Source organism: Monopterus albus, unplaced genomic scaffold, assembly GCF_001952655.1.
Source record: "Monopterus albus unplaced genomic scaffold, M_albus_1.0 scaffold46.1, whole genome shotgun sequence".
Classification (NCBI taxonomy): domain Eukaryota; kingdom Metazoa; phylum Chordata; class Actinopteri; order Synbranchiformes; family Synbranchidae; genus Monopterus; species Monopterus albus.
Window position 1 is genome coordinate 3,336,845 of NW_018127926.1, and position 25,580 is coordinate 3,362,424.

General features: G+C 39.1%; 1 protein-coding gene across 4 annotated transcripts in view; it reads right to left on the bottom strand.

Annotated features, from left to right (window-relative positions):
- LOC109960272 (galactosylgalactosylxylosylprotein 3-beta-glucuronosyltransferase 1-like) overlaps positions 1 to 25,580 on the bottom strand; it is a 76,461-nt gene that overhangs the window by 13,682 nt on the left and 37,199 nt on the right. For 2 of the 4 annotated variants that reach the window (XM_020600241.1, XM_020600240.1), the window contains 3 exons: positions 3,087 to 3,229; positions 599 to 670; positions 1 to 494 (listed from right to left, as the gene is read on the bottom strand). In XM_020600241.1, the coding sequence (XP_020455897.1) occupies positions 1 to 494; positions 599 to 670; positions 3,087 to 3,198 (678 nt within the window). In that variant the 5' untranslated portion in view covers positions 3,199 to 3,229. Of the gene's footprint in view, positions 495 to 598; positions 671 to 785; positions 861 to 3,086; positions 3,230 to 25,580 lie in introns of those variants that run through there. The other 2 variants (XM_020600242.1, XM_020600243.1) reach the window with 2 other exon arrangements.

Here is a 25,580-nt window from a genome sequence, read left to right on the forward strand (position 1 = left end):
CTCCTCAAACAGCTCTAGGCTGTATGCGTTGTCATCGTCAGCAAAGTATACAATTCCAGCTTGACTGCTGTTGGCGTTGAAGGTCTCCCTCAGCCACCGCAAAGCCAGATTTCTCTGCATGGTCCCCCTGGGATTTCCCCGCGCCTTATAGTTCTTGGGTGTCTCTACATTGAGGTGGGTGTAGTTAAGCCCAGTTTCTCGAAGGAACCGCGTGACAAGAGACGTTCTCCTTTGGGAGTCCTCTACCAGGATCCAGTGTAGGTTCGGAACATGGAGGAAGGTATTAGCCAGCCGTGTCAGCTCCGCCTTCTGCACCGGCCTACTATATGTGGGAGTGATGATGTGGATGGTAGGCAGCACATCAGACCACGGTGGAGGTCGTGTATACACATACTCTGTCCTCACAACTTCCACAATGTCCTTATCTGAGGCACAGTATTCCTTGGAGTCCTGCGCCTGGCCGCCAGCTTCCCTTTTGCCCTCAACACCATCATCTGCAGATTTGGGGATAAGAAGACATGTAAGGCATTAGTGCAACCTTGGGCTGCCCTTTGTATTTTTGCCTCAGGTGACTAAACCCAAAGGGGGTGAAGTGTACCTGAGAGCTGCTGGTGGTGTACTGCAAGCCTCTCTGGAATGATAAAGATCTCTTTTACTAGGTGGTGACAGGCTGCAAAAAGTGAAAGCAGGCACCATGAGAGGATAACACAGCTGATGGACAGAGAGACAGCGCAAGATGAGGGATGGGAGAGATGAGACTTGCTACACTATTCCCCCAGCATTACCTTTGGGCAGTAGACGTGCCCTGTTTTTATGTTCAGACTCCACCACAGACTCCCTCATTCTCTGCCTGCCCAGCCTCCACCTGTAATATAGCTTGCGGTGTTATTTTCCCGCAGTAAACAAATCCACGGGTTACTATACAGTATCTTGATGTATTAAGGCAGTCCTAGTGTTCACAGTCAAAATGCATTTTGCTTCAAAGATGCCTGAGCATATATAAAATTGCAGTGTTTTCTCTGAGCTGTTGTTCTCTATGGTTGTTACAGAGCACAAGCATAAGTGGGTATGAACTCTGCTATCAAGTTACCCTGGATCATAGATAATTCCACAGAAGATGGTTAAGAATCTCCACTCAAATGCTCATCCTTGCATTGGTGGTTACTACGCAACTATGCACACTGGTAATATCGCTTTTGGAAATCCAGGAAACACCAAACACAAATTAAAAATAGAAAACTGCTCATTTGCAAATATTTAAGTTGGAGCAAACTGAAATACATCTTTAATGGCTTAGAATGCTTAGTATCTATTATCAGTTTCTAAAGTGCTCTTTTTTGGAGATTTTCCCAGAGATATGCATGAAAAATTATAGAACTTTCACACTCTGAAGCAACTGTTATTTGGTTTTTGTCCAATATTGCATCCATGAACTCTGCAGATAAAGCCACAGACAATTTTCAGACTCAGAAAATTACTTTTGCTTTTGGCAAATGATACGTAATTTTAAAGGAACCTATATTTGCATAATGTCAGTGTAGTTCAGGACTTATATGATTTTGTTTTTGTATTTTAGGGTTTGTTTAAGGATGGAAAGCAGTGTTTCACCCTCCTGTCTAGGTCAATGGTTCAAGCCTGTTTGACCACAGTTAGCCTCACTGAGGCATGAGGTTGGGTGTGGACCAAAGTGTAAACACTGGTCATTCAGTCATAGGTGACTCTCCTTGCAAAGGCTGTGATATTTTGGCCATAAAAGGTCATGATGGATCGAATTTGGTGATAGAATCACTAAGGTCGTTCATTTTGTTTCATTGTGCCACAGCTAATGACCATTTTTGTCACTGTTCTTCCCGAGCTCCATTTGCATCTCCAACATAAAGAGGATTTTCCTGCAGCACATAGATTAACACAATCTGCTGATGGCCAGATGTTCAACACAGGCTGCCAGTGAGCACGCTGCCAAGGAAACTGTAGCTTCTCTTCTAAGAGCACACAAAAGGAAGCCTCTGGGGAGAGCTGGGTCAGATAGTGTTAGCAAAAAAAATGTGTTTTATACTTGACAGTATCCCATCAGACAACAAAACGACATTGTCCATTCAACTGTAGGTACCTTTACCATAAAATGTTGATATTTGGTGAGGGGAAGGTGTGTTGTGTGTGCTTTTAATGATTACCAGGTAAGCAGACATTATTTTAACTGTTTACACAATCTTTCAAAAAAAAAAAAAACATTATTTAAAATTATCTGTCAATTATCTTCTGTCTTGGGTCATTTGTATAAACCTGCTTGGCTTATTAACCTATGTATGTGCATTCATGACATTATAAGAAGAGCTCAATTGATCTGCTGCTGCTCTAATTTGGGTTTGTTTACTTTGCAACACACTTGACATTTTACGCTGCAGGGCTGTGGTCTCTGCAGGATGATTGTGTATTAATGACACAGACTAGGGTGCAAATGTGACATTACACGTGGAAGCAAGACATTCCACTGAGCTAACTGAGCAGACACATTCATCATTTCAGATTGCTGATTAAAGAAACTCTGGAATTAATTTGCACTGAATTTCAATGAGTAAAACTGGGGACTACTTTAGATGTGAATGGATACAATGAGTGTTCAACATGCTGCTGTACACTGAATGTGCGTTGTTGAGTGTCACACCCGGAAGGAAATATGGATCAACGGGCCAAGGCGTGTGAGTGCATAAGCTATGAATATTGTAAGAGAACATTTATCATAACATAATGTACTGGACAAGATATCAGCATAAAGAAAATGAAGGCAAGTTAGTATCAGCTGAACATTTAAACTGGCAGACTGAGTATGAAATAAAAATATCCACTGAATGAGTGTGTGCATGTGATGGTGACTTCAAAGTCTTCATCATATACATACACAGTCCACCCTGATGAGGTTTACAATGACTGGACAAGTGTTATTGAGATCTGATGAAGCTGATCATGGTCAGGGCTAGTGAGTACCTCTAACTGAATGGCCTGTTGTCTAAACCTGAAGTGCAGTGTTACATTTGAGGACCCACTTCAGATTTGATATTGCCGGTGGAGTGAAGTGTGGTGCATACCCTTGCGGATGGCGAGGAGTGGAGCTATAGCACTTTGGTGCCAAACGGTGATGAGCAGAGTCCAGGGTAACACGATCAACACGATGGCAACAATATCTCTTCTCTTCAGCATCTCCAGGATTGGTTTTTTGGCTTGGCATTACCTGGAAAAAAACAGATGGCCGTATTATCATTCTGTATGTTATAGCACACAAAGAATTCAAAATCAAATCCCTTTGGGAACCTTGAGAGAAATAAATATCTGTTTGTGTTTTTGAAAAAAAAAAATCCCACCAGATTCATTAAAGATTCAGTGGCACACAAATATGCTGCTGAATCTGAATTACTTGGAAATGGGAAGCACATTCTCAGGACCTTAATTATCATCAACTGCCCTAGAAACACCATATTAAGTGCTGGAGGACACCCATATTCATAAGGACTGAAATGGCTTTGAGGAAAGTGAAAAATAAGAACTCTAGTGGCACAGAAATTGAGTAATAGTCTACTCAGTGCTGTTAAGACAAAATAAAATATTCTTCTGCTAGAGATGCAGCAGCATCACAGCCTTACCAAAAGACATTAGAAATGAGACAATGGAGCAGGCGAATGCTGTTACATCTATTCAGAGGTTATAATAAAACAACTGTAAATAAGTGTGACACAGCCAAAAGAAGAAGCCACTGGAGGAGGTTAAGAAGCAGGGGTTGGTGCCCTCTGCCAACCGGATGAGCTCATAGGTGCCACCACTGACGATGAGGCCATACCATCAAATCTAGTGTTAACTATATGGAAGTAGATTTTGAGTGCTACTCAGTTTGCAAACCAGCATTTGAGAATGCGCTGACACAGATTTGTAAGTGCAAATATAGATTTGATAGTATAATCCAGGCCATGCGTGCTCTCGTTTCTGATTCTGTTCTTTCAGATTTTTTCCACTGGGGTTTGTGTGAAAGTCTGTCTTTGCCAAAAGTTTTGAAAGCACACAAAACAAGTCGCAAGCACTATTCAGTTTGCAAATCAGATTTTGACAGTCCCCAGGCATGGATTTGTAAGAGCAGAATCAGATTTAAGGGCGAAGGAGGATCCTCTCTACTCGCTACTACTTTGCAACTTATTTTGTGCACTTTCAAAACTTTTGGCATGGACAGACTTTCACACAACAAAGAAATCTGAGAGCACAGAATCAGAAATGAGAGCACGCACTGCCTAGATTATGTTCTCAAATCTGTATTTGCGTGCTCTCAAATGCTGAGTGTCCTCAAATGTTATGGCGTGGCGGGGATTTACTTCCATACAAGCTTTCATTGGCCAAATGGCTGGAAACGACATCACCAGACTGCAGGTTGACTATTTGGCAAATGTGCCATTCCCTCTAAGTCCAGCTCATTTGGTTCAGCTTTTGTATCCCTTTGAAAAATCCAATTACAGTATGAATGACATTATAGAGGCCTTGACTGAAATGGCATGATTGTTAGCTTCTTTAAAATGAATCATCTTTATTGCAAAGTAACAATTGGCTTTGCAATAAAACCATGGATAATTTTCCTAAGTAGCCAATGTCAGTAAAGGTCTACATTCAAAGCACTGTGTTTAGTGATCTAACAAATGTACTGAACACACTGAATGCATTTTTTTGCTCCATAAAACATTTACAGTGCTCTTTTTTAAGTTTTGACACCTACACAGTTTATATCAACCTTCAGTTGTCTTCTCCTCTCTCAGTTTCTTAATGCGACCTTTAATAGCACATGAACTCTTAAGCCACTAACTGCCACCAATTATGGTTTAGTGAACCATCAATTGTACTCAAATGTCTATGGTCAAACAAATAAAACAAATAGGATTGGGCCTTTAAAGGCCTGGAGCAAAAGAGGGCTTTAAACACTCTTCCTGATACACAAAATCAAATTAATCAATACCTCTGAACCAGTCTCAGCAAACATTATTCAACCAAATCATATAATAAATGTACAATAAAGGTGGTTTGTGTCTTTTATGTGGCATCATTATATTTCAGAATTTCCTATTATTGTGTTCACACCTTGTATTTCATGTCCACATGGCTCATTTACATTGAATTTTAATATGACAGACCTCTGCATCTCTCCCCAGGTTTGCCTCCCCTCCTCCTTAATAGGTTTCTGGCATGATGCCAAGCCCTAACTGGAAAAATGCAATTATTAACCGATCCGCTCAATTTAATAAAGGAAAGAAACAGACATAAAGTGAGAACAGGTGTTTGGCATATTCATTTCAGCTTTACACATGAGAAAACAAGTCATCACATTTCCCACAGTGATCCTGCTTCCACTATCGAGGAGGGCGGCATTACATTGAGGCTTAACATAATTGCACGTGCCAATTATGTTTATTGAGCTCTGTAAATAAATACACCATTAATGCCCAAGCCATAAGGTGAAAACAGATTAACTGTTCTGAAACAAACCCTACACCATATGTGTTTTCAGCTACTGTAATAAAGAGATTGGTTGTGGAGGGGTTAGTATAATACGTTGTGCAGGCTTTGGATGAATGGAATGAAAATTTCACTGAAAAACCCAAATAGCTCCCTTTGAGGTATATTTTCAAAATACACATTCACCCACACTACATGAACAAAAATAATGTCTGCACTTTGTTAAAGAAAAGGGTTTGACAGTTAAATGCTACAAAAGGAGAAAAATAAGCCCTGAACACCCTTTCACCATAGCATGAACTATAGTAGTTATTTTACACTTAAAATAGTTGGAAATACATTGAGCCTAAAAAGATGTAAAACCCCAGTTCTAAAGAGAAAAAAATACTTCATGTCTGTAATAGGAACACCTGAAGCAGACATCATTATTAATATTCACATTTAATGTCAAATAAATGTCTTAACCTTCAAAATATTGTGAATCAAGTGTCCCTGTTACCAGTACAATAATACAGTAACTTTTAATGAAACTGTCTGCAGCTGTCTTTTAAAATGTTGGCCTTTGCCTTTCCTCTGTACCAACATCACTTGGAAATCACCTGACCTGTTATTTATTTGCCCAAAAAGTCATTTCTAAAATGCATTGGTGCAATTACAAACTTTAGATGAGTACTCTAGCAACTTTGTGTTGTATTTCAATAAAGTTGATGATTCACAAGAGATTGAATAAAAACAAGAAAAACAGCAATAAAGAATTGTCTAAATCAAACCAGCATAGGCTAAGATATCCTGATGTTTTGTCCCCAGTATGGGTCAAACTCCAAAAACACTTAATGAGAGCATTCAAACTTCATACCATCAGTTTGCAATGTACGCTCCTCCAGGACATTTCAGTCAACATGATATCAGTGATGACAGATTGTGAATGCTTCTCTCTTTGCATTTTCACTGCTTGTACCCCTCCTCCCACCGCTTCACACCGGCATGAGACATTCAAGGACTGTCAGCCAAATTTAAACATAGCAGTTTGGACAGGGTGTAAGAGTCAAATGCCTTACAGAGACACTTGGCTATGACACCTTCATGAGCAGTGTGGCTATGTGTGATGTCTATTCATTATTTAACATAAAGGGCTGAAAGTGCAGCAGAGCAAAAGCATGTCAGTATAATGTAATGAACTCTAATTTGGATGCACATCATTCAGGTTCACCGGAGGAATCTGTGCCCTGGTGGTGTACCACTGCTTGCTGTATAATGCATCTTTTCTTCTCATGTATGACATTTTTAATACTGAACATATTGCTTTGTGATTGTACCTCACTGACTAATATGAACTGCACAATATTTTTCAATTTTTTTTTTCATGCCCAGTGTGGAAATTGGAAAAGGGTTAGTCACAATTCCATTGCTTGCCAACAGTCTAGGGTGGGGGATGTTATAAAAATAAAATGGGATCATGTCTTATTCAAATACATCTGAAGGAACATTGCTTCTATGGAGGCTTATGCTCCACTCGGCTAGCGATGTCTACATCCTGCATCAGCTCCAGAACTGGATGACTGAATACTGTTTTTTTTTTTTTGCTTTTGTTTTTTTTAGGGGCTTTATGATGGAAAATCATATAAACTGCAAATATGTATGTTTTGGAGACTGAACAGCAGGAGTCCTAGAATCATTCTGCTGGAACGCTTCATGTATAAAAAGCCAAACTGCCTGTAACCCAAAAATGCAGCAGGGGGTGTTTATGCTTGATGTGCACAAAATTTCAAAACAATCTATTTTCAAATTGCCTTGACTTGCTGTCCAATTTCTCAAAGTGAAGTATGATGCTTCAGAGGGCTGTCATCAGTTGTGTGGGAAAAGGAATAAAAGACGAATGCAAGAAATGGTCTTCATGGGTTAGTGCTGCCTCGGCAGTATTTGCTTTATATGACAGCGACAATCAAAAAAAAAAAAAAAAAACAGCAGTTGCTGCCAGTTACTGTTATGCATGCAAGCTCACAATGACAGTGTTGTCGCTTTGATTTCTGTATAACACACTCCTCTCATCCACGCAATATGATGGAGCTAAACAGGAGAAAACACTGTATAGTACAACAACATGCCAAACTCTCAGATCATCCACAAGGCCAAGACAGCGTCTCAGTGCTAAACATTTTTGAAGGAAAATATTTGGAAACACAAAACAACGTGGCAAGCGCTGCCAGCTGAAGGGAGCTGGAACTCATAATGCTGTTGTGTATAGAATATGCAGAGCTGAAAATGGCTGTTTTGTGATATGAATGAAGTCATTAAAAGTATTGAATTCTTCATCCCCAGCACAGTTGTTTATACATTTTGTGGTGATATAAGCTGTTGTAATAACTTTGGTAATAGCTTCAGGTCAAATTTTTAATTGGACAGATTCTGTTTATTACCAAATACCTGCAAAATTAATGACATTAGCCTCTGCTATTGTTCTGAACTAATTAGCATTAGCACAGCATGCTAACAGGTTAACTCTATCAGATGGTGAACTCTGGTAATATCGTGGTAACATCAAATGATGTGTGTAAAGTAACCTTTGTAGCCCACAAGCACCCATTGTGGCCTGTTTGTCTGTGGTACCTGAACTGTGTGATGTGGCATGAATACAGAAAGTCAGTCCCACTCTACAGACTGCAGCAGCCAATTGTAGACAATGAAGCTTGACAGCCTTTCACATCAGCACAGGTTAACCAGCTGTGAAGGGAACACCTGCTGCTGATTAATAAAGAATCACAGCAACAATGCCCCGTGTGAAAATTGTTGTACTGATTGTTGAACTAACACCATTACCCCCAAAAGGTGAAACAAGGGGGTGAAAACAGTGCATTTCTCTGTGGGGTTTGAGTGTGCCAGAGAACATGTCTGCTGTCTTAGATGATAATGAGAGGAGACCTTGATACAAGTAGGCTACAGTATATCTCCAATGTTCTCACTTATTTTAATATCATGTTTTAGGCTGCCCCTTTTTATGCTGATTGATTTTATGATTAATTGGTAACATGTCCAGGATATACCCCGCCTCTGGCCCAATGTCAGCTAGGATGGGCTCCAGCCCGCCCACAACCCCGCACAAGTGGTATAGATAATGGATGGATGGATTACATCACTCTAACCATGGTTAGTGTTACTGAGCTCCAGAAGCAAATCATATCTTGTTCTCATGATCTTTGTGAAACTGACTTAATTGGATGAAAGCTTTATGCATACAAAATAGTACTCTTAATTCAACAACTGAATTCCTCCCTTTTACACAGAGAATGTGAAGTGGACGTCACACTGTGTTGAAATTTGTGTAAATGTGCCATGTTCGGAGCATGATACTCATTATAAATCAGAGTGCTGCTGTCCGTCCTGGACAATGTTCATCACCAGGCAAAGGAGCTCATTCAGCAGTAGGCTGTTGTCTTTCTCATGCTCCACAGACAGACTGAAGAAGTTGTTTGTCCCTCAGGCAATATGACTCCTCAGCTCCTCTCAGTGAGAAGGTCTGATGTGACTTTTGGACATGGACATGTGATCTCACTACTCAGCTCTATAATATCATTATCCAACTTCACTATGTCTCAATACTACTGCACTGCGCACTGTTTACCTTTGTTTGTCACTTTGCACATAATGCACATTCTTGCACATATTGGCATTTGTTTTTATCCTGGCACATAATGTTCAGTCCTGCACTTATTGGCATTGCACACATGTACCCCACACACTTTTACTTATTCTGTGTACCCTACTGTTGTTACTGGATACCTGAATTTCCCTTAGAATCAATAAGATTTCTCTCTCTCTCTCTCTCTCTCTCTCTCTCTCTCTCTCTCTCTCTCTATCTATCTATCTATCTATAAACGCTACATATATCTGTACGTCCATCCATCTACCCATTATCTATACCTCTTATTCTTGAATAGGGTTGCAGGGTGGCTGGAACCAATCCCAGCTGACATTGGGCAATACACGGGGTACATCCTGGACAGGTCGCCGGTCTATCACAGGACTGACATGTAGAGAAAAAACAACTACACACATTCATGCTCACTCCTACGGGCAATTTAGAGTCACCAATCAACCTAAGCTGCATGTCTTTGAACTGTGGGAGGAATATCTGTAAGTTAATAAAAATAAAAACTATCCCATACAGCTACACACAGCAGCAGATGCTTCAGCTATGTCCAGATGTCCACTTTAGTATTCAGTTTGAGCAGAGACAGGACAGAAACTGATCCATCTGCAGTGTTTGCATCGTCTGTCGACAGCTGCTAGCTAGCGTTAGCTCCAGAACCAAGAGCCCAGATCAGTGTGGAGTCATTTCAATCTGTCGCTCTCATAAAAGGGATCTCTAGGTTCACCCTGAGTTAACTACAGTCAGCTAAGGTTATCCATATTGAATTACCACAGTCAGTAAAATGAGATCTAAACAATTTAAGCAACTTTTTAGCCAAACAAAACAAGAATGTATGCAGAGCACACCTCCAAAAATGGGCACCCCTGTCCCAGAATTCAACATGGTTTGACATACCCTCATATTTGTAAAGTAGATTCTAACTACCTAAAGCCTACATATTCAAAAACAAAACAAAAAAGAATCTAAGTAACTTTTTGTGGAACAGTAATATGAATAATTCCATATAGTATAATATAAATACTGAAATATTTGATTTAATTATTTAGACTTTTGTGAGTTCATTTTTAATAAGGGGAGTCTGTGAAATTTTACAAACATTTTAAAATGTTAATTAATATTATTCATTAATTCAAAAAGCTTTCAGCTATATTTCAGGATCCTCCTCAGTAGATGTACTGTAATTTGCCTTGTCAAGGAAAAAGCTCAGCTGTCAAGTACTCAACCTTCTGTGGTGTTTGACAGGGGGGTAAGTGGACACTGAGTTATGTTTTCCAAGTTAAAGTACTGACTTTCACACAGAGTTCAGTTTTATGTCAGTCATCAGAGAAAAACGTTTATATGTAAAACTAGCATTTATCAATACTGAATTGCACTGCAACATATATGCTGAAATATGTTAACATGCATTACTGTTTTTGGGCTTTACAAATGCTTTAGTAGTCATTAGACCATTAACTTTGTGAAAGTATTGCTCAGTCCCTCGCAGCGAGGAGTACTGTATATCACAGCCATCAGGCCAACACTGCTGGCTAGCTCTTGCATTCTCCCTCTTCTCTCTACCTCAGATTTGTCTTCAAAGACAAAGCACAGGCAAATGTCCAAGTTTGTAATCGAGTCTGCCTCTGACTTCTGAGCTCAATTGGCCCTAACCATCTCCTGTTTCCCAAGGACCAATAATAAAAACATCTTTACCTGGCTTGCTTTGCCGTGGCATCATTTTGATGTACTCTCCAGTTGGCAGGGAAAAGACGCTCTCTAGAGATAGTGTGTCCTGGTCCAATTGTTCACTTTTGTTTATGAATTCATATCTTCTGACCAAACTGCTAAAGCCCTGAACAGTTTTCATGGATATCTGGGGAACCTTAGAAGCCAAGTCACTGCAATAGATCATTATTGATGTTACTGTCACAGCCCAGAAAAAAACAGCCTCGCCTAGAGGTGTCATTAAAAGCGAATTTTGAATCTGCGGGCATCGATTGAGACAGGCTTAATTGCTTTTGGAGTACAGTAAGCCAGGAGCAGGTGATCTGTCTAGGCTTCCTCTGATGTTTCACTTCTCACATAATCCTATGTAACAACTTATGAAGTTACACAGTGCTTTCTGAAAAATAGGAGATGCAGACTATGCATGACTTTGAATAATCCCAGGTGACACACCGCTCTCTGTGAAAATACTCTATAGCAATTAGTGTTTATAGTAACTCCAATTTTATTTATAATCTCAATTAATTAGCTTCTCTTTATATTCAGATAGAAGAATTGTAAAATATTATGAAAGAAAAACAATTACAGGCTGCTTCATTGATGTGGTCAAGAACAATCTTGTTTTACTTCAGCAATCTTTTTGTCTTTTTGTCTTCGCAAACTAATTAAACTCATTTGTGAGCTGTTTGGCAAATGATGACATACTGTACAATGCTCATTTGAAATCTTGAGCAGTATTAAAAATTATTTTGCATGTCAAAATGTGTTTAAAGGTCTTGGAATTAAAACAGACATAAAACTACCAAGGGCATTTTTTATTTTATTTATTTGCTGTTTAAGTTATACAAATTGGAACATTTTCTAGGTCTGCCTTGTTTGTGCAGACTGGGCTACCATTCGTATTTAATGTGCGGGTACAGTGAAAGGTCACCTTGGCGCTAGATTTGCATTGGCTTATCGATAACATTCCCACCTGTCGGGGAGAGAGTTTCTTCAAAATTTGATCCTCTCCTCATGAAAATGCCTGCATTGAGTCAAACTAATAATAGCAATGCAGGGAAGACAGCTACTGTAAAAATGCTATGGTGGGCTGTGAGAGAAAAGACAGCTATGTTGTTTATGATTTTGTAAAATGTTTACTTAAATTATAATAACTGGAACCGACTGTAATTAATACAGTAACAGGTAATCAAAGTCTGTCTAAACATGATTACCTGGTTTATTCAGTTAGAAAACCTGAAATTAAACTGAATTCTTCTTTTTGCTTGACTAGGTACCCCAATCACAGTAAACGCTGTTTGACCAACAATAAATAAATAAATAAGTAAATATTAGTGTGGCAGCAAGAGCCATTTCTCATGCTTGATTTAGATGAGGATGGCTGTTTTATTTTCAGGGAAACTTGAATAACTCATTAGCTGTGAGTACTGGCCCTGATTGATGGCCCCAGTCCATTCCTGGATCAGGCTGCCTCTGCAATGATAAAAGATTTAAGGGCACCAACCTTCAGGCAGGTTCTCCTCTGCTGATAACCAGGGGGATAGCCTAGTGGAGTCTGCCCTTAACTTAATTTATGGTCCTGCTTGCTCGAGGCACATTTCCAATGCTGGACCTGGGAGCATGATGCGGCCTCTCACAGCTGGCTGAGCAGAGTGAAGGAGCTCCACCGGGATTGCAGAGGCTGCCGCTGAGACCTGGACCCGCCGTGTTGAGTCATCACATCTCGACTTTGATCAGAACATCAGAATGGTGTGAAGAGAGATGTCTGCTTAGGGAGATCACTAGGAGTTGCAGGAGTAATAACTGCACTGTTTCTTTTCTATCGGACTACAAACTGTCCTTGAATACTAGTCAGTCAGACAGTACTTGTTAACAAATGTGTATAGATTGGACAGGGACTATTTCAGGCTTGTACTGTTGCAAGTTTAACTACAGTTTTAAACAGTTTTTTTAAATGTTATTTTCTGGTTGTCAGTTATGAGAGGATTGATATGACTCCTATGACTTTATGGTACATTAAATATGCAGCTACAGCCAGCACCCGCTCAGCTTGGGAAACTGGTGGGAACAGCTAGCCTGGCTCTGTCTAAAGGAAACAAAATCTGCCTACCAGCACTTCACAGACTCGCTAATTAGCTCATTATATCTTGTTTATTTAATCCATATAAAAACCCAAGTGTAAAAGTTTTGCCATTTTACATGGAGCTAAGTGCCAGAATATTTCTCAGCTGGGAGAAGTAACTGCCTGAATTTTCCATTTTTTGCCTGGTGACTGATCCCAGCCAAGAAATAGCCTCCAAACTCACCTTAAAACAGCAAATTGCCATTTCTGCAATCTTTTTTGTATGATTAAACAAATTATACATCACGTGTCAACTGGCATTAGAGGTTGTAGGGAGATTTTGTTACCTTTGGACAGAGCCAGGCTTCGAGTTGCAACCCATCCCTTACAGTTTGGGATCATCCTCTTTTGTATATTTCTAAATGCCTTTACATTTTGTATCCACAGTGGCAAAAACATCCCAATTAAATAAGACCAAACTACTTTCAATAGCTGAAAGGTCAGAGAGATAAAGGCAGGCTCTCTCATTTTAATGTATGTGGCGCGGGCTGCATCTCCCTCACTCTGTCTCCCTCAGTTAACTAAAGGTAGGTCAGTCCTGCGGCTCTGCCCACCTGCTAGCCCTTTAGTATGTAGCTTTATCATTGTTAAACATCAAGGCAGTAGCAGTGGACTGTTGCTGACTTGCTTTACATGTCTAACAAAGTAAAAATCAAACAAACAAAATAATAATAATAAAAAACATAAAGACAAAAAAGCCCAGGGAGGTATAAGAGGTAAAGATCAGAACAACAAATACTGATATACTACAGCTTTGTTTCCTCAGGATGCAGCAGAAATTCTAATATATTAATTTAATCAAAATCTGTGATTAGTTCAGATCTAAAGAATTTAATGAATGAAGATATCTCACTCAATTGTACTTGAACTGCACTAACTAGTTATGAATGCCAAGGAAAACTAGAAATATAATTTAATACAAAGCAAACTGAACAGCAATAATGAAGCTACTTACTAATGTTCAGTATTTATTTATTTATCAATAGGTTACTTGTTAGTGCATCATTTTGAGACTATGGCTTGTTTGTAATTTTCCCTTTTTTCAAACTAAAGGCAGGTTAGCTGTCTTTATGTTAAACTAAGCTAAATGGCTACTGGTGTTAGCTGTATTTTTACCATAAGGAAATAAGGATATGAAGATTCTTATCTAGCTCACAAAGCAAACGCTGCATTTGCCACAATAACAAATGTATTCTTTTAGACCAACTGTACTTATAATAAGAATTATAATAAATTAATATAATAAATAAGAATTAATGCTATTCTTAAACAACACAAACCAAAATTTATTTTTCTAGATGAACTTGTATGCCAAGCCAAATTTCATGTTTAGCATCAAGGGAATTAATAACATCCATGGTTTAGATATTTGGTCCTGAGGTTTGGTTATACTGTAAATTAAAAAATGTCTTTGAATCCTCTGTGTGCTATCAACATGACAAACAATATCAATCATGAAGCAGAGGCTTTTGTTGCAAATGACAGAAAATCAATACTGTGCAACCTTTCGAGAGTCTCCAGGAATAATTCATGAATGTTGACTTCAACAATTTCTAACAATAAAAGGGACACTGCAGCATTTATCTCATTAAAGTCAGTTTTGGTGTACAGGACACTGATTTCAACCGCGTGTGACATGTCTCACACTGTGAACAGGCTTATTATGGCTCAGCGTAAGGTCAGAGGTGGCCAGAGAGAGCTCTCTGATTCAGTCGTTAATTAAAGCCTGCTTCCTGAGTCCAACTCTCTGCTGCACCTTCTCACGAGCACACTTCAAAATGTTAGCTCTGCGGAGCTCCTTAATGAGGGCTAGCCCATGGATTCCTCCGATGAAAGATTCTCCAGCATCCTCCAATTATATGCCCTTGTGGAGGGAATATATATGTATATATATTATAATTATGAATTTGATCGTTGTTAATTAAACCTGGGGGATCTGACCTGATGCAGTGACAGTGCAGCTAAGAGTTTTGCTTGGGTTGGGAAATAATTGGGGTAAGTAAAAAAGCAAAATTATGAGGCTAATGAAGGCTTTCCTTAGGAAGAGTTTTTGCTAAGAAAACTCACTGCTTTATTGACAATGGATCAGAAATGTTGAGCATCTGAATGAACTTGCATTTTTATTCTATTGATGAGATATTTTATACCTGTCCTTATATGCATCAGCTATGAAAAGATGTTATGAGAGATTTCAGAGTTAAGACTAATGATGTGAAAAATAATGGGGACATATGGGGATAACACTACCCTCTGGTTAGAGAGGCATATGATGTGTGATGCTGTAAGTGCTGGAGTCCAGTGTATGCTCAGCAAAACCTCCTCCAGGATAAAGATATGACTGATGTTGAGGTAGAAGAACCTGGCACGTAGTAGTTATGAGCCCAACACATCTGCCAGTTTGCCCATCTTCTGTGTTTTTTAATTACGTAATTAGTCCGAGTGTTAGTATATGTGATTTCCTTCTATGATATGCTGTCATTAGTTTTGAACTTACCAGTAAAATACAGCCCCCGGGAGACATTTAATTTGTGGTGAAAAGACATTTAATAGCTTTGGTAATTAGTGGATACATCTTTATTATTTCCCATGATTACTGCACGTGAGTCATTCCAGTTGCTAATGCCTTACATAGTGTTATGATGAACACAGTCTCCTAAAAGCCCATCACCTTACACTGATCAGCCATACGCCATTCAGCTATAACATTATGACCATTGACAGGTGAAGTGAATAACACTGATATTCTCATTACAATGGCCCCTGTCAGTGTGTGGGGTATATTAGGCATCAAGTGAACATTCAGTCCTCATAGTTGATGTGTTGGAAACAGGAAAAACAGGCAAGTGTAAGGATCTGAGTGATTCTGACAAGGACCAAATTGTGATGGCTGTCAACTGGGTCTGCAGTGGTTAGTACCTACCAACAGTGTCTAAAGAAGGACAGACAGTGAACCAACGACAGGGTCATGGACGCCCAAGGCTCACTGATGATGAGGTTGACCTACTGTAGATAAAACTTCATTCATTGTTTTCAAAATGTTACATGTAGTTTGAATCTTTGTTAAAATGGATGAAATTGAGAAATACTGTACATTGGTCTCTATGAAGAGAAACATTCAGCAGCTATAGTGGTGATATCACAGCTAGAGGCTGTTGTATTTGTCAAAAAAATTGTGTCTAACTTCTCCACACAACCACAGTTTTCACCTCTACATTTTTATCACTAAATGAAAGAATGTAACTATGGAAGCAAATAGACTCACACAAGATGTGCTGTGAGTCTCAGAGTGACATAAGTGCCAACCAACTGCTGCACTGACTCCTCTGTACACAGTAATAGGCATGTAGCCACAATGCTATGGCTTATTGGTGTACATGTCAGCGACGATGTACCTGCACCCATGTATTGACATGTGAATAACACTATGAATAATACAAACATGCAACAACATTTTTGATAACTGGCTGATTCTTTTTGCTTAAATCTTAATACCTTTTTTCCAGCTACAAACAAAACAAACAAATAAATAAAGACATGATATTGCTATCAAACATATCCAGATGTACTGTGCGTGAAAATGATTCTGACCAACAGTTTTAACACACTTCCTCATTGTTAATTCAAATTTCATTTTAAAAACAGTCGTCATAGACACCACCTTCATACAAAATGGTATTACTTAAATACCACCATAAAATCACTGACATTTAAAGATCCTTGGTGAAATGTCAAGTAAGTGATGATGTCGAATGCAGGCCTAATGAAGTACAGTAGCAAGTCAGCATAGCTTCCAGCTCAACAAGGCATTTTTGACATTTCAACCCAAGCCTTTATAATCTGCTCTTTGCTGGCCTCTCAAATTATTGCTTATCATCTACTCTTATTATTTGTCTGTCTACTTTGCTTGTATGCGGTTAGGCACAGTCACATCCAAAGGGGCACAGAGAGATGACGCCGACAGAACAGTGTTGGCACGGGGACTGTGTGTCTGCTGATGCTACATTACAAAGGTGTCACTGATTCAACGGATCAACGACTTTGCTGAGATAAAGAGCACCACCATGTTTTCACAGGCTTCACCAGATCCATAGGCGAGCTCAAGCTTCACGGATGCTGTGCAAGCATCTGTGAAGACTTAACTGTACTGTGTACTAGTGATAAGAATAATAAGGGACAGGACTTCAAATACATGTTAAACACTTTGATTATCAGACCAAACTAGAGGTTTTATCTGACAAGACAGCCATACTAGCAAGTCTGTGAGGCTGTATTTAGGCACAGCTGGGCTTTGGGCACAGTTGTTATTCACTTTCTTGCCAAGAGCTAGATGAGAAGATTGATACTTAAACTACTGATAGGTATGTCTGCATGGTAGATGTGAAGTTGTATGAAGAGATGGTTGGACTGTTAGACTGAAAACAGGGGTAACCGCTGGTCATTCATTATAAAAGGAGACATTATGTGTTAATTAGTGAGCTTTAGACATGCGGATGTTTCCTCTGGACAGAGCCAGGGTAGTTGTTATCCCCTTTTCCTGAGTTTATGTTAATCTATGCTAACATGGTGATGGCTATAGTCTTACTGTATATTTACCAGACAAACATGAGAGTGGAATAAATCCTCTCTTACAACTCTCAACAAGAAAACAAATAAAAATATTTCCAAAACCATTTAAAATTCTTTAGATTAGTAAAGTTTGCAACTTTTAACAAGCAGGAACATTTTACAATTTCCACAGTATTCAAACCAGTTATGTCCTGTGCTTGTCACACATCAAAGTCAACACAGCTTTCCTCCCTCCTAATAGTGATCAACTGCCTGTACCGAAAGAAAAGTCATTGTATCTGTCACTGGACTGAACCATAGGACACTGACGAGGTGGTGACTGACAGATAACCATTTCCAAATTATATGTGGGAATAGCTCCAATTAGGCCATCCAGCTGTAAAGTCCACATGAAGAGAGGGTTGGATAAAGTTAGAGAGTAGCTAGGGGATGGGACTGAGCTATAATCAGGCATTATCGGAACTGTATGCAATCACTCTGCTTGCCTGTGCCTTCTTGCACATGCATAAAGTCTGCTGATTGCACAAATCAAGGCTATTTTTTCCCCTCACATAATCCTTGCACTTTAAAGAACCACGTTGCTCTACTGTGTATCCTCCAAACAGCTTCTCATTGTTAAAGCACAGTGATACAATTTCTGTTTTCACAGTCACAGCTTACACTACAATACATTAAATGCCAGTGCGTGCAAAGTACAGTACATCTGAATGACATCTCAATCTACCTGCAGATTATAATAATTATTATATTTTCAGCCTTAAGTGAAGCCTTGTCCTTTCAAAAAGACATTTATCACTTCCTCTGTACTGCAGTCCAATCTGATATCAGTGTTGGCAGCTAATGAAACTAATGTTTATGACCATGTTATGTCCTTGGAGGCAACGCGTCTTCATGGACTTGATGAATGGGTCTCTGAAGACTGGCTGTACCCTCTGGCCCTTTGACCTATAATGTAGCATGAGTTGGATGGAGCATAAACAAGAGAAGGAAAGGGCATTCACTCCACACAACCATTCATCTGTAATCATGCAATAATGTCAAATGTTTATTTGAAATACATGCTCCATCATGGTGTTTTAAAAATCTTCTACAATAGTTACAGTATATTCTCATGATATAGTTTGATTTCATTCTGTTGATTTACTTTACTCATTATGATCCACTGTCTTTTACTGTTAACAAGTTTATTTAGTTGCACAAAAGATGTCTCAAATGGTTTAAATCATTCTCGGAACATTGCGGAAACAGTGTTTCAAAAATATTACATCCATTTTTGAAGATTAGTGGCACAGACCTTTAATGTGATTTAGAATAGGATGTGCTTTTCTTACCTTCTCTATTCAATCTGTCTTGAGCATTTAGAGTTGCCATTGGGCAAAGAAATGACTCTTCTTCTGTCTAGTGCTTCCGCATTATATACTCTGGTACACAATACATACAATACATACCAGTACATGCTCTGGTTGAGCATCAGAGATGACTTTTACCAGCTCACTATTGATTAGCCTCTTTGTCCTGCTCAGGCTGACAGATTTTTATGCAGCTCTGAGTTGAGGAAGAACTATGTACTCTAGGTGTGCTCAAACATCCGGCAGTATGTCTGTGACCATATCTCAGCCACCCCACAAAGTTTGTTTTGTCATGGCTGGTGAGCTCAGAACATTCAAACGTCGCAGTTTGTTATCAGCCATAGTGCTTTGATTGGGTTCTATGATAAAACTGGAGCACAACTATTAATCTTCATCTACTTGTTTGTTTTCTTCTTTGATTGTGCACATGCACGCAATACGCAGACACTAAAATACAAATTTGACAAAGCTCAAGAAAAAAAAAATCCATCTTTGGGTTTCAGGCATATTTACTGATTAGTGATTACAGATTGGCGGGGGGGGGGGGGGGCTCCCATCAATTATGAACCCCTCCTGCTCCTGACTAAGAGAGTCTTCACCAACAACAACAACAAATAACAACAGGGTGTCATTAGCATCTGGATTTGGCAGCAGAGCTCAGGGGCCAGTTGTACAAAAGCAGGAAAGATTTCATATACATCAGCATCTAAATTCATCCTGTACCCAAAGCTGTCTGGTTCTTGACTAAAACCAAGTCTGAACAAATCAAGATTACCAACATGGCTGCTCATTCACTCCTGCAAAAATTATTTGATTTCTGGAAGAATTCAACAGTTACAAGGACAGTTTTATTGAGTTTAATTTAAATAAGCTTCCAGTAATTTTTAAACTATGTGCAGTGCAGACCTTTAACCTGTAACAGAGCTCAGTACTTCTGCTAATTTGTCAGTTTCAGTAGGATCCTATAGTTTCTTTAGGCAAATTAAACAACTGGAGATGTCCTCACATCTGTATACTGTACTTCCAACAGGTTTCTGCAGTCTATAAAACCTCTTTGCCTTCTTGCTACATGCAAAATTGTGCAAACTACTGTACAAAGTAGGAGCCATGGTTTGCTTTTTTGTCATCAGTTGCCATTAGTCAGCAGGTCACTGATGGTTACCATGGAAACACTGATCAGTAAATGGCACTGACTTACCATGGAGGCAGCAGGGGTCTTTGTCTGAGATAGCCTAGGGGTTCGGGGGACTCACTTTATAGTTTTAAACAAGTAAGTCAATACTTTTGTGAAGCTAACTTGCTTTAACTAACCCAAGAGTAAAATTAAGACTGGACTAACACTACAGAATTGTCTAATATCTCTTTTTGAACCCAGCCAGTCGTTTCAGTGAGCGTGGTTTCTTTTAAACACAATTAGTCTTGAGACTAACATCATGCACAGTGGGAATATGCTGGAATAGAAGATAAAGCACTAAGACTGCGTCACAGGGGTTTGTTGGGGCCATACAACTGCAGGGCAAGACAATGTTGGTCTATCTCTCTTTGCCTCCCAACAAAGATGGTGCAAATCTGGGGAGTGGTGCTTTAGATACTTGAGTCTGACCTAAGGCTGTCTAATGACACACATACTGATGTGGTCTGATGGACTTCAGAGTAATTTAAGTTCTTTAGAAACCACCAGAATATCTCAGTTTGTGCATGTGGATGAGTTTGTTTCTCAGTGTGTGCACATATGGCTGCATGGCTCCTGTACGTGTGAGTTTCAACAGACAACTCAACATCAACTTTCACGGTTCCCCAGGACCTGACTGAAGTTTAGCACAGCCCTGGTTACAGTATCTAATCTTGCAGGAGCTCACTCTGTGCAGGTACCATGCAGTGCTGCAGCCAGCTGGCTTGTGGATAAATCCCAAACTGCCCGAGAGACTGAACCAGTTATTTAGGTCATGTTGGTTTAGGTAGAATAGAGATGTTCAAACAGTAAACTTTCACTGCTCTACTGTGTTCATTTTGGCCTTTTGTCTACTAAAAAATACTTGCTTTTTGCCCTGATTTGGCATTCTGTCTGCATGCATCCTGTGCGTGGTCTGTTTCTTACAGTAAGGTATACTCTCCAAAACCAGGTTGCTGTGCACTGAATATCTGAGGTATCAAGAGGGAATTGTTAAATAGACATTTCTCATGATAACAATGAAACTGCAAACAGTTGCATCATAGCATATGTTTTATTCCTTCTAACTTTATAATACAACATTATCTATATCTGCAAAATCTGTATCCCTGCACATGTGCTCTTTCCATCCCATCCCATTTTCCATCTCAGTTTAGAATGTTTGCAAGTTGCTGTTGCACACAGTAGTTCATATTAGATAGTTTATAATATATGAAATAACTCAATTCAATGTTTTCTGCACAGTTTCTATTTTGCATATTGTAAAATAAGCCATGGATTCTTCTGAAGTTAACAGTTAGTGGGTAATTTAATTACAAGTTCAAATGTCTGTCTTGATGTAAAAAGCATTTCTAAATGACTAAGATAAACTAAGAAGCATAAAAACTCATTCATAAGCATTTTCTTGGCAGCTGTGCCTTCACCACACATTTTTAGGTCAGCATTTGTATTCTTGCTTGGGTTGTAAGAATTAACACTACAGAAAACTGCCAAGGGCACAAATGTAATTAAAGTGTACTGCAGGTGGGAAAACCAAGTAAATATTGATCAATTTAAACTCTAATAAAACCACCAAATGGGTGTATTAATATCTTTGAACTGCTCATTTCCGCTTCATGTAAGTAATCACATACAACGATGGTGTGTCATGCTTGGAATTAGTGAAATAGATTGAGAACGTCCCGCCTGTAGAATTTCTGCATAGCAGGTTTGTGTCATTACAGAACAAAGAGCTTGTATGAAAAAGAGCAGAACAAATGCTGCAAAGGGTTTCTAGCAGATTTGGTGAAACAACAATGGTGACCTGTATTAAGCATAACAAGCTCCTCTTGCATCACCTACTGTAGTTTGCAGGCATAAAGAGAAAATACAATGGGTGCTTTTTTTGGGAAGGTGCATTCTCACTTAATAATTTATGTTCCAATTTCTTGTTTTACAAAAACCTTAGTCTGTAGCATGTTTATCATCCACAGCAAAAAAAGAGAGTGCTAGGAACAGAATGGGAAATGCACTTATTGTTAACAACAGTGCTTGAGGATGGGATATGGGAAGTAATGGCCTGTTCTAAAGCTCAGGTTAGGATATACATTACTGTATTCTATTCTAAACATACACTGCACTGTACCGTATATATCTGGGTATTTAGACACTGATATAGTTTATATGTAGTTTAGCTGTGATAAAGACTGAGCCAGATTAACATATACAGTACACATTGTGGGGTTTTTTCCTTCTAAATGAGTATAACATCCAAATGCTCTCTCTTCATTATGCAGATGGTGCTGCATTACATGTAATTGCTGACTATAGTGTTTATTACCAAAATCCTAATATGTAATGCTTAACCATATGAACAGGCACCAAAATTGTGCTAAAATCCTAATATGTAATGCTTTACCTGCCCATAACCATATGAACAGGCACCAAAATTGTATCAGAATCTTGTATTCCACAGAAAAGAGGTCAGGTGTGGTGTGGTATAAGCCAGTGTCAGCCTCATATATCTATCTTAGCATACAGAGGCCCATAGTATTTAAAATTTAATGACTAAATAAGACACGGTGAAAATAAAAATCACTACTCACTTCTTTTCATAATCAAACAACATGCCAATTATTTTCCCAATTAATCGCTTCATTGTTTGGTCTAAACAACATCAGAAAACAATGCAAAATGCCTATTGCAATTCTTTAGAGCCCAAGGTGATAAACTGTCTAGTTTCATCTAAGCAACAGACAAATATATTCCACTTACAGTATTGCTATGAAAAGACAATGTGACAGTTTCTGAAATTTGAAAGCAGGAAGGTTTATGAATCTATTCACACATCAGCACAGACTACATCATCAAATGATGAAATAACATTTCATAATAATGAGAGGATTTTAAAAATGTATTAGATTGTTTCACAAACCTGAACACCTTGCCTATTCAGTGACATAAAGTACATAAGGACAATTTGCATTTTATTCTTGTTATTTGTATCATTTTTGGCTATTGCTGCCCAGAGCAGAGGGAAAAGAAGAAATATATTCTAGGTGTGTCAGGTGCCTTAGCTTCTGAGCTTTCTCTCTGTCACTCTCTGTTTTCGCTCTTTTCTCTGTCGTGCATACACACAATCCCCCCCCACACACACACACACATACAATTTTGTTCTCTCCTTCCTTCTTATTTGAGTGTCCTCCTTCTTCTCCCTCTCATCTTCCATCCCTCTCTCCCACAGACAGTTCCTCTCTGCTTTTTTTAAATTAACTTCCTCCTTCTCTCCACCCTATCTCCAACCTCCTTTCTTTTTCCATCTCTTTCTCCATTCATCTCTCTCTCCCTCCATCTTTTTGACTGGCTCACTCTGGGGGCGGATGTGTCTCTGTAGCCTTCTGCAGATCTGGAAAGGACATCCTCTCAGTTTAATTCAAGTCAACCCCGGTCTCCTGGTGCTTCAGGACGCAGCATGTGCGACAGCTCTACAGGGACAGCCAGAAGGAACAGACAAGTCTCATCTGCATATACAAATGTGTGTATGTGCGTGCGTGTGTGTGCCCATGCCTCCATTTGAGAGGTAATGTGTTTCAGCCAGGAATCTTTCAGCATTTCCCTGCTGACTGAAAAAGTCAGTTTCTCCCCAGCAGTAGCCATCTATAAATCTGATGAGAGGTTGCTATGTTGATTAGTCATTGCTAATTCAGCTCACACTAATTAAAGGGTTTGGGAGTGCTATGTCAATTATTACATAACATGTATGCTATTTGCTCTAAGCTTCGAGAGATTGTAAATCAAACTATGATCATGGGATGTTATGGTATTGCACCTTTTCATTCATGCCTAAACCACACATAAGCTAAGTAAACAGTGTGTCTGGCAGCTGCCTGAACTGTGGCTGCCTGTGTGCATACAGCATACGAGAAGACGTAACGTAAGGTAACATTACTGCTGTATAATGCAGCCCAATAAGTCATGTCGTCACATCCAGTTAGCCTCTTTTCCACTAGCTCCAGTGACTCTATGCATCTCTCATTTAGTATATTTTTTATTGGTCACTGTAAGAAAACTAAGCACATTCCTCTGCTTTTTTTTCATATTCTAAGGCAAGCCCCCAACTACTACAACTGTTACTACTGAAAGTTGAAATGTTTGTGGTTTTAACAAGGTTATTTAACAATGTATTTTTTGACACTGATAAAACTGCAGTTCCCGTGATCACTTTGCAGCGTGGCGGTACACATATTACATATTACTGTTATTTAAAAGACTATTCAGGACTTTGCCGGTCCACATAACACTAACTGCATTACAGATATTAATGTCACCTCTCAACTTTTTAAGAAGATGTGTAATAGTTACAGCCATCTTTACAGCCAAATCTACAGCCAGGGTAGTGGCTTTGTGAGGATCTAAGTATGAACAGATGCTTTGAGCAGTGCTTTGAGCAGTGCTTTTGTTTACATTATCATTGCTAACATTTTCACAGTGACAGTGAAAACATGCTGATACTACGTAAGTACAGTATTAAATTTACCATGTTCACTATGATACTTGTTTACATGCCAGTTAGCACTAAAAACTAAGTACAACTGAAGCTGATTGAATGTCATTACTTTTTTAACCAGAAATCAAAAATTTGGACAAATAAAGATTTTGATTTCATTATTATGCTGTTAATCATTGAGAACGGCGAATCCTTATCTAATTTTAAATAAAAAAAACTCTTAAATTAAAAATCGGGCAAGGGAAGTTTTATATTTGGTGCATTGCTGACATGTTGCTGTCACCCAGGGGTGTGAACCCAGAAATTTTTTTTTTTGTAGTCCCTACAATAATCTGTGTGCTAACCTGTTTTATTTCAGCTGTGCTTCTTTGCACCGGGCAAAAGGCAATATGAAAATACAAGGTTTTGATTCACTGTATCCAAGGCTTACCAATAAGAAATCATGATTTTTTTGTTTTTTGGTAGTGAGAACACAACAGAGCCTAGGATTTCAGCTGTTCTTTCTCTTTTCCTCACCTCACTATCTCATTATTTGCTGCCTTCACACCTTAAGATTATTTTCTTGGTTTTGCCATCAGCAGCATTGGCTATTGAGCTCTCACACCTCCCCCTCCTCTTCCTCAACTATTTCCCCCTTGTTCCAGTGTGCAATGCCTACATATACTGTATATCAAGCTCTAATATTATCAGAGGCCGGGGGGATCGTTGACAGCAGAGGTAAGTGGATTTGTCAGATCATTTTGCCCCTGTCCTCCACCTAAATCCTCTACTGGATTTCCTGGTGAAAATGAAACATCTACGAGACAGGAAGTGAGACAATGTAGGAAGACAGTCATGATAGAGTGAAAGAGAGAGGAAGATACAATCACCTGCATCATCCTTTTACCTTTACTTTGATGCTCAGGGAGTTTTAAATTTAGCTGCATTGTAGAAAACCAGAAACAAATAAGGCAGCTGTGTGTTTGTTCATGTGGGATGCAAGTGACAGTGCAAATAAAAGAACAAAGCAAGACTGTCAAGGTCAGCCAGACCAACATTAGACAGTCTAC